Source organism: Oryctolagus cuniculus, chromosome 12, assembly GCF_964237555.1.
Source record: "Oryctolagus cuniculus chromosome 12, mOryCun1.1, whole genome shotgun sequence".
Taxonomy (NCBI): domain Eukaryota; kingdom Metazoa; phylum Chordata; class Mammalia; order Lagomorpha; family Leporidae; genus Oryctolagus; species Oryctolagus cuniculus.
The window spans coordinates 108,829,982-108,842,590 of record NC_091443.1 but is presented as its reverse complement, the minus strand read 5'-3'; the positions used below and the strand labels follow the sequence as shown (position 1 = coordinate 108,842,590).

At 61.2% G+C, this 12,609-nt stretch overlaps 1 protein-coding gene across 3 annotated transcripts; it reads right to left on the bottom strand.

Annotated features, from left to right (window-relative positions):
* Positions 1-1,377: 1,377 nt before the first annotated feature.
* On the bottom strand, positions 1,378-6,164 carry FAM219B (family with sequence similarity 219 member B). Of its 3 annotated transcripts, none has more exons than XM_051834640.2 (5): positions 5,908-6,164; positions 5,741-5,828; positions 5,453-5,530; positions 4,817-4,968; positions 1,378-3,118 (listed from the first exon to the last, which is right to left on the bottom strand). In XM_051834640.2, the coding sequence occupies exons 1-5, from the start codon at positions 6,119-6,121 to the stop codon at positions 3,063-3,065; spliced, it is 588 nt and encodes a 195-aa protein (XP_051690600.2). In that variant the 5' UTR covers positions 6,122-6,164; the 3' UTR covers positions 1,378-3,062. The 3 variants fall into 3 exon arrangements, with proteins under 3 accessions (XP_051690600.2, XP_008247436.1, XP_002722085.1); XM_008249214.4 differs by having other exon boundaries at positions 1,378-3,115; positions 4,920-4,968; positions 5,908-6,159; XM_002722039.5 differs by having other exon boundaries at positions 4,920-4,968; positions 5,908-6,158.
* Between the last annotated feature and the right edge of the window lie 6,445 nt (positions 6,165-12,609).

Here is a 12,609-nt window from a genome sequence, read left to right as displayed (position 1 = left end):
TTTAAGATTTACTTATTTATTTGAAAGACAGTTAGAGAGAGGCAGAGAGAGAGGTCTTCCATCCACTGGTTTACTCTCCAAATGGCCGCAACAGCTGGAGCTGGGCCGATCTGAAAACCAGAAGCCAGGAGCTTGTTTTGGGTCTCCCATGTGGGTGCAGGAGCCCAAAGATTTGGGCCATCCTCTGCTGCTTTCCCAGGGCCTGGCAGAGCTGGATCAGACGTGGAGCAGCTGGGTCTCAAACTGGTGCCTATGCGGGATGCCGGCACTGCAGGCGGTGGCTTTATCTGCTACGCCACAGCGCCAGCCCCCCAATTTTTAATTTGTACTTATTGGAGAGGAGGAAGAGAGACAAAACTTAATGTGTTGGTTCATTGCCCAAACGCCCATAACAGCCTTGCTGGGCCAGGAGCTCCCTGCAGGTCTCCCACGTGGGTCACCACGGCCTCCTCGGTCCTGAGCTGGGACTCAGCCGGGAACCCTGTGTGGGACGAGGGCACCTTCTCAGACAGACTGGAAGGCAGAATGAGACCTTCCCTCCGCTGACGGGCTCTAAATGGCTGTACCAGCTTGGGGCTGCGCCAGGCCGAAGCCAGGAGCCCAGAACTTCCTCTGGGTTTTCTGTGTGGACGGCAGGGGCCCAAGCACTAGGGCCACCATTTGCTGTTAGGACAGCTGGGACATGGAACAGTGCTCACGGGGGACGCCAGCATCTCAAGTGCTGGCCCGGGTGAGGCCAACTTCACTGCTAGGCCGAGACCTACCCCTAACCACTTGTGCTTCACCATCCCAGGATCCTTGGAGTGGGGGGGCAGGACACACTCGTTCCCAGATCCTCCTGCTGCCCAAGGGGCCTGTGGCCGGGGTCAGCAGCCAGCTCCTGGCCATGGCTGTGGGTCTGCACTGCCTCAGGGCAATACTGAGTAGCTGCACCAGGGCCTGCAGAGATGGACCTGCCGACCAGAAGCCCCGTCTCGGGAACCGTGTTTCCTGTGTGAGGGGAAGCCCAGCCACCTCTCCTGAGCCGGGGGGGGGGGGGGGGCACCTCAGAGGGCACCCCTCTGTCCTGCGAGCCCAGGGGCGCTCAGGCCTCCGGCTCCTTGCTGGGGGCGAGGGTTTGGACCCCACGCTCTGCCCCTGCACAGTGCAGTTCCGGGAAACCACCTTGAGGGAGTGTTCTGGTTTTTTGGCTTCCAAATCCTCTCAGTTAAGAAAATACAGATGAGCCAGACAGGAAGGGTCTGTGACAGGGAGCCCACCCCAAGGAGTGACTGGCGAGGGCCTGCTCGTCGCAGGCACAGGGGGCAGCCAGCAGGGGGCGCCACCGCGGGGGCAGCACACTATCCAGGCTCACACCCAGTGCAACAGCGAGGCCGCTCAAGCAGCAGGACTGTGTTTATTGTAACATACAGAGCTGGACAAGAGCAAGCCTGGTGGCGCAAACCCCATGCGGCGCCTCCTTGCAGACACCCAGCCCTCAGAGGTAAGGCAGTGCGGCTCCGTGCCTCTGCAGGTGTTCAGCCTGCGGCCCCTGGCCCAAGTGGCCGTTTCCACCCCGCCTCACTGCGGCCTCTTGCTCTGGGCCTGCCGTGCCTCCACGAGGCATGGTGCCCGGACACAGGTGGCCCAGCTCCGGACCCGCCTCTCCAGGGACGGCCACAGCCACGCGCAGCAGCGCTGACCACAGCACCGCTCGGGCCTGGCCTTTGGAGGCCTGCTACCTGCTCTCCCAGGCGCCTCCTCCCTGACCAACTGCCCAGAGATGTGGCTCCACACCTGGCTGCCCTGGGCGCCCCCCCTCTCAAACCTGCCCTACGTCTGATCCCTTCCCACACGTGCGCTCCACCTCTGCAGAAGCAGGAAGGCCTGGACAGCGAGATTCCGAATGGCGGTGTTCCCACGCCCTGCAGGCTGGGCAGCCCAGGCCCCGGTGAACGGCCCAGCTCAGTCCCTTCTCCTTACGAAGCCGCCAGCAGTAGTCAGCCGTGGCCCTGGACAGCAGGAGTCTCCTTGGCCTCACACTGACACACTGAGACAAGCCCACCAAGGCCAGCAGGGACTCCCTGCCGAGGACAGCGGACAGGCGACAAGCAGGGCTCTCCCCAGCAGCCTGTGCTGCCCCTCGTCTGCCCCTAGTGGCCACAGGGCCTCATCACCTCATTCCCCATCCTGCCTTGCCTCGGCCCCGGGGACGCTATCCACTCCCTTTCACACAAAACAAGGAGGCCACGAGAAAACTCCAGAGGCCTGGAAAAGCAGACTGCTGTCCAGGGGGTTGTGGGAAACAATGCCCGCGTGCTGTGCCCCGGCCGAGGGCCAGAGAAGCTGTGCTGTGCTGGGGATGTCACAGGATGTCCTCAGGTGGGGCCCAGACCTGCCTTAGGTCCCCCCGATCCTGTCTGTGAGCATCGGTTTAGGCTTAAACCCACGCAGGTGCACCCACACACTGACTGCTCCCTGCAGCTCCCTCTGCTGGCAACCACGACACTGCAGGCCTCCAGGGCCAGCCGGGGCGGGGCTGACCGTCACTAAACCTGCCTGACAGCTGGACCAGGTGGGCAAGCCCCACCCACGGCCAGGCACACCGGAAGCCATCAGGCCACCTGCCTGTTCCCTGCCAAAGCCGGACAGGTGCAACCTGAAGGACAAAGGTCAAACAGCAGCAACGGCAGCCCATCTCAGAGCCAGGGAGGGGAGTAGGGCACATGGAGTTCCCGGAACTGGTCCCAGCCCTCTGTACCTCCAACAATGCCCCAGCCCAGCCCGGCCCGGGCACGCAGCCTGCCCTGTCCTCCCCGACAGCACCGCGTCACCCACTGCCAGAACCAGGACGCCGCCCTCAGCGGTTCTCCCAGGTCTGCTCCAGCAGAGGACAGTGCAGGACTCCACCTGCCGCCCCGCAGGCGGTCAGTGCCTCCAGTGTTCCGCGGCAGGGCCCCGTGGGCGGCCGTGCCTACTGCAGGGTGCAGGAAGAGTCCCCGGGACAGCACCAGCAGCAGGAGCACGCGGAAGAGGCCACGGGCTTAGGGGGGATGAGGTCCAGGTCCTCGTCGTCGGGCACCTCATCCAGGTGATACCCGTCCTGCAGCAGCTGCCGGCTCACTTCCTGGGTCACCTGCTGAGGAGGAGAGGCGGGGACCGTGAGCCAACAGTGACCGCTGTCCACACTCCTCCCTGGACTGCGGGACACCCAGAGCCCTGGCTAGTGCCGTCACCCCAGGGAGCTCTCACTAAAACTCCTGGCCCCTCAGAAATATCAGAGGGCCCTGGCCATGCCCATGGGGCACCAGGAATGGCCGCCTTCACAGCCGGGAGGGGCTGGCAGCACTGGGTCCTGCGAGGTGGAACCCGCCAGCCTGGTTTCACTGTTCCGCCGCGCAGGAGGAAGGCGGTAGCTTCCGCTTGCAAACTCCCCTCGTCTATGGCAGAGATGCAGTGAGGCCACGCGTGCACACAGCAGTGCTGTGCAGTCCCGTCCCCAGGCCCCTCTGCCAGGGGAGCTGGGAGGCCACCGGGCCAGCCCAGCGAGGCAGCAGCAAGCTTGGTGGCAACAGGCAAGAGAGGGGCAGGGACGCTGACCTCGGGTAATGGACAAGCAGAGGAAGGACGCCCGGGGCAGGCGCTCGGCACGGCGCTGAGGGTGCTGCTGGGGCCGGGCCCTGGCTCTACTCCCGTGTCCTGCTCATGTGCACCTGGTGCAGGTGCTGGCCCCCATAGCTGCTCCCTGTCACCCATGTGAGATACTGCGTCCCCAGCTCCCAGCCTTGGCCTGGCCCACCCTTGGCTGATGCAGGCAACTGGGGAATCAGTCAATGAATGGGAGATCTGTGTGTCTGTCTTCCTGGCTTTCAAACTCTTTCTTTCTTTCTTTCTTTTTAACAGGCAGAGTGGACAGTGAGAGAGAGAGACAGAGAAAAAAGTCTTCCTTTTGCTGTTGGTTCACCCTCCAATGGCCACCGCGGCCAGCGCACCGCGCTGATCCGAAGCCGGGAGCCAGGTGCTTTTCCTGGTCTCCCATGGGGTGCAGGGCCCAAGCACCTGGGCCATCCTCCACTGCACTCCCTGGCCACAGCAGAGAGCTGGCCTGGAAGAGGGGCAACCGGGACAGAATCCGGCGCCCTGACCAGGACTAGAACCCAGGGTGCCAGCGCCGCTAGGCGGAGGATTAGCCTAGTGAGCCGTGGTGCCAGCTTCAAACAGTTTCTTAAAGTAACAAAGACAGGCACCTTGAGTTATGTATGTGTGACACGGGGAGGCAAGCCTAGGTCTAGGGGTCCAGGCTGCAAGGACATCTGGGATTAACAGGGCTTCTCCACCTCGAGGCAGGACTGAGATCGGTGGGCAGCAGGCCCTGGAGGTAGTGAGCTCCCCAATCCAAGAAGCATCAGGCAAGTCCAGGCTAGTGAACGCTCAGCTGGGATCTAGCCAGGATTCCTTTCCCGGGGCCGCACTGTGGCGTAGCAGGCAAAGCCGCCGCCTGCAGTGCCAGCGATGCTGGTTCCAGTCCCGGCTGCTCCACTTCCCTTCCAGCTCTCTGCTGTGGCCTGGGAAAGAGTGGAAGATGGCCCAAGTGCTTGGCCCCTGCACCCACGTGGGAGACCCGGGAGAAGCTCCTGGCTCCTGGCTCCAGATCGGCACAGCTCCAGCCACTGAGGCCAACGGAGTGAACCAGCAGATGGAAGACCTCTCTCTGTCTCTCTCTCTGTGTAACTCTGACTGAAATAAACGAATCTTTCTGAAAAGAGGATTCCTTTGCTAAGGTGCGGCCTGGATATCTCCGCCCCGAGGGATCTCCAGAGCTCTCCTCGGCCTATACCTCTGCTGGGGGAGGAGGGCAGACCGGAAGCTGGCGCCGTGCCCCGCACGCAGCAGGCGCCAAACAAGCATTTGGCAGAGCGGTGGTGCTGTGCGGAACTTGCCTCTGCAGAGGAGTACCCGGACGAGTATCTGGATCCCAGCTCCCCGTCACTAGGAGAAGAGCACACGTTCACCGTGAGGCCAGGCCCACACCGGGGTCGGCCCGGGGCAGACAAGGGGAAGGTGGCCGGCCCAGGAGCAGAGACAAGGGGGCAGGTGGCTGTCCCCAGAGACAAGGGGGCAGGTCGGCCCAGCCCCAGGGGCAGACAAGGGGCAGGTGGCCAGGCCCAGGGGCAGAGACAAGGGGGCAGGTGGCCGGCCCAGGAGCAGAGACAAGGGGGGCAGGTCAGCCCGGCCCCAGGGCAGGGCAGCTCTCTCCAGAGACAAGGGGACACTTCGGCCCAGCCCCAGGGGCAGAGACAAGGGGGCAGGTGGCCGGGCCCCAGGGACAGAGACAAGGGGGCAGGTCCGCCCAGCCCCAGGGCAGAGACAAGGGGGCAGGTGGTGCGGCCCCACCCCACCACGCGATTACCTAGCAGTCCTGCAACCAAGCCACCCTGGCGGAAAGAGGGGCACCTGGTGGGGGGGCACTAACCTGTCCGAGTCGAGGGACACCAGGTTTTCATCTGGACTCTGGCTGAGCGCCGTGTAGCCCTTGTTAAACTTGACCGACCTGAGCGGGGATCAAGCACGGATGACAGCCCCGCCCGCCTCTCTGCACCACCCGGCAGACAGGCCTCGGGGCGCAGGGGACAGGGTCCCTCCGGCCCTGGCCGGCCGCCCCCACCCCGCGCCATCCCCGCCGGGGGACCCGGGCTGGGCCCCGCACGACGCCCGCATCGGCCGCCGTGTCCCGCACACGTCCACCCGCGCCCGCCGAGACCTCCTCGCCGATGAGTCGGGGCGGAAGGCCGCGGCCCCCAGGACGCCCTTCCTCCGCAGCACCGCCCTGGCCAGCTCCCGGTGCTTCTCTGCAAGGTAAAGGGCCGGGTCAGCCGTCTCCGGCCCCTGCCGAGGCCGGAGGGACCCTCCCCGCTCGGCCTCACTCACGCAGCTTGGCCTGAAGGGAGGGAGCGCGCGCCACCATGTACGGGCCCCGCTTCTCCACGGCCGCGGGGGTGCGCTCCCCGGCCCGCAGGGCTCCGCCGCCGCTCCGTCCCGGGGGCGGCCCCACCGCTCCTGCCGCGCGGCACTGGGCCCCGCCAGGCCGGGCTCCGGAGCAGGACGCCCGCCCCGCGCGCACGCCGCCCTCCGCGGTGGCCATGGCCCGGCTCCTCCCCGCCGCCGGCGCGGCCCCGCCCACGGCCGACGCGGCTCCGCCCACTGCTGACGGCCCGCAGCCGCGCGCCCCGGGCTCCGCCTCGGCAAGATGGCGGGCGAGCGGGTTCCCCGCCCAGAGGTCTCCGGCTCCGCCTGCTGGAGGGGTCGGCCCGATGGTTCCGCCTTCCAGGGGGCTGGGCGGTTCCGGGCCGACTGCGTGCGGTGCGCACGCGCTCTCTGCGCCGCTTGCAGCTTGCTTTTGGGGGGTCGTCTCACCGCAAACCCAGAGTCCGCAGGGATAAACTCGGGAGGAATTGGGTCGCACAGAAAAGGTCCATGAGAGAGAAAGGCGCCGCCTTCCCAGGAAAGGAAACAGCGGAGAGGCTCAGGAGCCCGCCGAGGCGGAGGCGGAGGCAGGGTCTGGGCGTGCGACCCTGCACCACGCTGCCCGCTCGCGGCCTGTTTCCTCGTTGTAGGACCCCCGATACACTGCCAGGTGCTTAGAGCCGGCAGTGCACGTGTGTGCTGTCACAAACCTTGCACGGCTTCCCTTTGACCACATTCTCCCAAAGCATCCCAGTGATCAGTTTTTGAATGAATGTCCTATTTCCGCTTTTTTATTTAAGATTTTTATTTGAAAGGCAGAGAGAGAGAAAGAGAGAGAGTCTTCCATCTGCTGGTTCACTCCTCGAATGGCCACAGTGTCCGGAGCTGAGCTGATCCCAAGCCAGGAGCCAGGAGCTTCCGCCAGGTCTCCCACGCAGGTGCAGGGCCCAAGGACGTGGCCATCTTCCGCTGCTTTCCCGGGCCGTGGCAGGGAGCTGCATCAGATTTGCAGCAGCCGGGATGAACCCACCACACCTGCGGATTTTCATGCACTGCAGGAGCATGGCAGTGCGGGGACGGAGGGATCGCAGATAAGAGTCTAAGCTCATTTCATTAAGAAGGACTTGTGAGGTTGTACCTGTCCATCCTGGCCTGCATGTGGCAGTTCCCTTTCCGGCTTAGGGACCGAACCTGAGAAACACGTCACGACCCTCCCACAAGCTGCACAGCCCGGGGTTGGAGGGGGCCGAGGCTCGAGGGCAGGCGCAAAGTCCTTCCTCGCCACTGTCATTCAAACCCTAACCCACAGCAACTGGGTTGGCTTCCTGCTGGGCTCGGGGTCCTCACACAGCTCCTCCATCCATCACTACCTGTGCGGCAGGCGCCATGCCAGGTCCGGCACACCTAATGACAGGTGAGGCACCTCCCAGTCCCCGGGTCTTGTTTTGGTTCCTGGAGGTGGTGGGTGCTTGGAGAGAGATTCTTGGCTGTTAGGTAAGAGGCAAAGAGGGCTCCGTCTGTCCACTCCCCAAATGCCTCAACTGCAGGCCGGGGCTGGGCCGAAGCCAGGTCTCCCCCGTGGGTAGCAGGGAATCTAACTGCTCGAGCCATCACCACCACTGCCGAGAGCTGGGAACTGGACCTAGGAACTCCCATGTGGGCCACGGGCGTCCCAGTTGGCATCTTAACCTCCAGGGCTAAAGGCCCACCCTGTTCCTAACCCTTCTCAGGACAGATAGCTCCGTGCCCACCGTCACCAAGTGCTGCTCCTGCTGCTCACCGGAGCTTCACAGGGGACAGCCGTGTCCCGCTCGGCTTCTTCCCTCGGAGCCCCCCTGCTCACCAGGTTTCAGACTCCAGCTCATGGAGCCTTCCATAACCGGCACCCTTAAGGTGAGCGCTGGGTCCCTCTCCCTCGAAAGCTGCCTCTCAACAAAACGCTTTTAGAATGAAAATGCTGAGGAGAGAGCCAGTCGCGCGCGAGGGCAGGGCCCGGCATCGCCTCCCCTCGCCGAGCGGGAGCTGGGCTCTGCCCTGTGAGGACGAGCTCCGCGGGGTCGTTACAGGCAGGGAAACCGCAGCATCGGCTGCTGAGCTCCGCACACTGGCTGGGCTGACGCCATTCTCTCAAGGACAACCACGATGACTGTAACTAATACGGCACGATGCCACTAGTCTTTCATTCTCTAGAATCCTGCAAGGGGAGCCGCTGTTTTGTTAGGAAGAGACAGCACAGGGAGGGCTGCTCACGTCTGCAGTTCTAGGGCTACTGTCCATCCCACGAGGCCCACACAGACCAGAAAGAGAAACCAAAATGCAGTCACCACGCCGGGACTCTGTTCATCAGGATGGGGGGGGGGGGGCTCAGCCTGACAAGACCACAGCTGTTTTGGTCACAACAGCCATCCTGGCCCAGAGATAACCCTGACAGCTGCTCCAAGGACTCCAGTCGTCAGGATGACCAGCGCTAGTCCAGTGCAGGCCCCGTGGAGGGCTCCTATCTAAGGGCTGGAATGCTGGTGCTCTGTTGCTCCCCCTCTTTGTGGAGGAACGACACAGGACCCTGCGCTGTTCTTTTGTCTGCTCGGCCCTTCCTGGGTTTGCTGCTGGTTCTTCCCGGGTTGGCTACCGACCCTTCCACCTCCGTGGAGGGGAGGCTCCCCCTGCCACTTTCCCCACTTCCGCGGGAGAGCGGCACACCGCCGGCCGGCTCTCTCGGGGGCTGCTCAGGTGTTCCTTCAGATGTTCCTGGTGCATGTTGTCTCTCTCCTCCTTTATAGTCCTCTTCTGCCAATCCCAACTCTGCTACCCACACGCCGAGTACGCTGCTCTCCTCCAATCAGGAGCAGGTCCTGCTGTTTGTTTATTGGTTGAACTGGAGGCAGCTGTGTAGAAGCTGTTTCCTCCTCTCCCAGCGCCATATTGTGGGAGAGCAGATGCATAAAATAAGTCTTTTTTTTTTTTTTTTTTGACAGACAGAGTGGACAGTGAGAGAGAGAGACAGAGAGAAAGGTCTTCCTTTGCCGTTGGTTCACCCTCCAATGGCCACCGCGGCCGGCGCGCTGCGGCCGGCGCACCGCGCTGATCCGATGGCAGGAGCCAGGAGCCGGGTGCTTTTCCTGGTCTCCCATGGGGTGCAGGGCCCAAGCACCTGGGCCATCCTCCACTGCACTCCCTGGCCACAGCAGAGAGCTGGCCTGGAAGAGGGGCAACCGGGACAGAATCCGGCGCCCCAACCGGGATTAGAACCTGGTGTGCCGGTGCCGCTAGGCGGAGGATTAGCCTAGTGAGCCGCGGCGCCGGCACTAAAATAAGTCTTAATTCCAGTAACTTAGTCTAGTCAGAGTTGCTCCCCACAGATCCCCCTTTCTTTTTTTTTTTTTTTTTTTTTTTTTTTTTTTTTTTTGACAGGCAGAGTGGACAGTGAGAGAGAGAAACAGAGAGAAAGGTCTTCCTTTGCCGTTGGTTCACCCTCCAATGGCCGCCGCGGCTGGCGCATAACGCTGATCCGAAGGCAGGAGCCAGGTGCTTCTCCTGGTCTCCCATGGGGTGCAGGGCCCAAGCACTTGGGCCATCCTCCACTGCACTCCCTGGCCACAGCAGAGAGCTGGCCTGGAAGAGGGGCAACCGGGACAGAATCTGGCGCCCTGACCGGGACTAGAACCCGGTGTGCCGGCGCCGCAAGGCGGAGGATTAGCCTAGTGAGCCGCGGCGCCGGCACTAAAATAAGTCTTAATTCCAGTAACTTAGTCTAGTCAGAGTTGCTCCCCACAGATCCCCCTTTCTTTTTATTTTTTGGCGTTGATACGTGCCTGTCTTCGGTGCCCTGCGGCACACACTCTGCTCTGCTTGCTAGAGTTGCCCACAGGTGCTTACAAGCCCTACCAATCAGGCAAACCGAATCCAAGTCCTCTCTTCGCCATGTTGTGAGGAGGTTTTTAGGCGCTGATGTGTGCCTGTGTTCGGTGCCCTGCAGCGCATGCTCTGCTCTGCTAGATCTGCCTGCAGGTGCTTACAAGCCCTACCAATCAGGCAAACCGAATCTAAGCCTTCTCATTGCCATCTTGTGGGGAGACTTATTGGTGTTGATAACGTGCCTGTCTTCAGTGACCTGCAGCCGCCCACAGGTGCTTATCGTCTTACTAATCAGGCAGACCGAATCCAAGCTCTCTCATTGCCATGTTGTGGGGAGGCCTTATTTTTCTCTATTTCTCTATCTCCGGGCATTCCTATTTCTCCTATTTTACGTCTATCTGCCAGCATTCCTATTTCTCTCATTTTACTTCTAAACTTCTGTTTCTCTTATCCCCGCGGCTTCCCGGCGCCCGCCCCGAGGCTGCTTCTTGGCGCCTTGCCCCGCGGTGGCTTCCCGGCTCTGCGCGCTCCGCGCCCTTTGCACCCGCACCACGGCCTTCGCACTAGCCCCACGTTTCCTACTCACGCCCCGTGCGCTCTCTCTGCACGCGGTGGCTTCCGCGAGTCACACAGCCTAGCTCACGTTTCCGCCACCAGTATTCAGTCTAAGTTCCCCGGGCTAACCTGGCGAATTCAACCTAGCTCACGTCTGCACCTTTCGGTTTGGCTTCCCGTCTTTTGCTCCCCGGGCTAATCTGACGGATTCCAACCTGGCTTACGCGTCCACCTCTGGTTCCAGATTTTCGCCTTTTGCTCCCCGGGCTGACTTGAAGAATCCCAAGCTGGCTTACGTCTCCGCCTCAGCCTGCCCCCGCAGCTTCATTTTCCCTAACATTTTTCTCTACCCGGTATGTTTCCCTAAGTTTTCTTCCAACAATATTCCCCTCTCATTTCTCCTGGCTTCTCCCCACAGTCCGTGTCTGAGTCTGTTTGTTCTAGCTTTCACTTTCGCTTTCAATCTTAGAGATTTCTCCTAACTTCTTTCCCACAGTCCGTATCCGAGTCTATGCCTAGGCTTTCAATAGCTTCTTCCGGCACCTTTTCCGTCCGGCTTTTCCCTAGGCTCTTTGCTAGTCTCTCTCTCCGGTATTTTCCCACTTCTTCCCGCTTCTTCCCTCCTAAGTTTCCTATCCGAGTCACGGCACCATTATGTCGCTCCCCCTCTTCGCGGAGGAACGACACAGGACCCTGCGCTGTTCTTTTGTCTGCTCGGCCCTTCCTGGGTTTGCTGCTGGTTCTTCCCGGGTTGGCTACCGACCCTTCCACCTCCGTGGAGGGGAGGCTCCCCCTGCCACTTTCCCCACTTCCGCAGGAGAGCGGCACACCGCCGGCCGGCTCTCTCGGGGGCTGCTCAGGTGTTCCTTCAGATAGATGTTCCTGGTGCATGTTGTCTCTCTCCTCCTTTATAGTCCTCTTCCACCAATCCCAACTCTGCTACCCACACGCCGAGTACACTGCCCTCCTCCAATCAGGAGCAGGTCCTGCTGTTTGTTTATTGGTTGAACTGGAGGCAGCTGTGTAGAAGCTGTTTCCTCCTCTCCCAGCGCCATATTGTGGGAGAGCAGATGCATAAAATAAGTCTTAATTCCAGTAACTTAGTCTAGTCCGAGTTGCTCCCCACAGTGCTCCTTGAGGAAGGCCGGGGTCACAAGGTCAGCTGCAGGTCACCTTTGTCAGGCTTACCTTATGAACCCCTCACTACTGACTGGGGACGCAGGGACCCGTGTCTTGTGGCCACCAGAGTCGAGGCTCCCCACGTCACACTCTGCAGTCTCATTTGTCCTCTCGGGTCTCACACCTTCCCCAGCTGGTGGCCTGTTCTACCGCAGGTGTTTCCAGAACAGAGCCCAGCCTCAGCAGGCGAGATGACGTTCCCGCCACCTCCCCACCGCCCCCACCTTCCGGGGAAAGTGACCGCTGAACAGCCCACCTGCCTCTGGCCAGTGCTCTCCTCAGCCATTCTGTCTGTCCTGCGACTTGCTGCCGGATTCCAGAATTGAAAATAAAGCCAAGACTGTTGGGCTACACCATTGCCTCTCTGATCCGAGATGCTGCTATGCACACTGGGACCTGGGCCTGAGCGCGGATTTGGATTCGCAGCGTTTTCCATCCCACTGCTCCGTGCCACCACCCTCTGTTGGCCAGCAGGACAGCCTGAATAGTGTTTCTGACAGGATTTTAACAATGAAGCCATCAGGTAGACAGGGATTACCGAACAGTCTACAACATTATGGGCGTGGACTCCTCAGAAGTGGGAAATGTGTGCATTTTATGTCAAACCTCTTGGTGCACAGTGATAGTGTTGTGGTTATGCAAGGGGGTTAGAGCCCTTATTTTTAGACATCTTAAGAATTTAGGAGTAAAATGTGTCATGTCTGAAACATACCTTTTTATTTATTTATTTATTTTTGACAGGCAGAGTGGACAGTGAGAGAGGGAGAGAAACAGAGAAAGGTCTTCCTTTGCCATTGGTTCATCCTCCAATGGCCGCTGCGCTGCAGGCAGCGCACTGCGCCGATCCGAAGCCAGGAGCCAGGTGCTTCTCCTGGTCTCCCATGGGGTGCAGGGCCCAAGCACGTGGGCCATCCTCCACTGCACTCCCTGGCCACAGCAGAGAGCTGGCCTGGAAGAGGGGCAACCGGGACAGAATCTGGCGCCCCGACCGGGACTAGAACCTGGGGTGCCGGTGCCGCAAGGTGGAGGATTAGCCTAGTGAGCCACGGCGCTGGCTGAAACATACTTTCAATAATG

What these genes read in the sequence shown, in the direction of transcription:
- FAM219B (XM_002722039.5), bottom strand. Translation starts at nt 6,121, where the DNA reads ATGGCCACCGCGGAGGGCGGCGTGCGCGCGGGGCGGGCGTCCTGCTCC. An exon ending in CTCCCTTCAGGCCAAGCTGC is followed by an intron (nt 5,829 to 5,907) that starts GTGAGTGAGGCC and finishes TTTACCTTGCAG; the next exon opens with AGAAGCACCGGGAGCTGGCC. An exon ending in GTGTCCCTCGACTCGGACAG is followed by an intron (nt 4,969 to 5,452) that starts GTTAGTGCCCCC and finishes CTCTTCTCCTAG; the next exon opens with TGACGGGGAGCTGGGATCCA.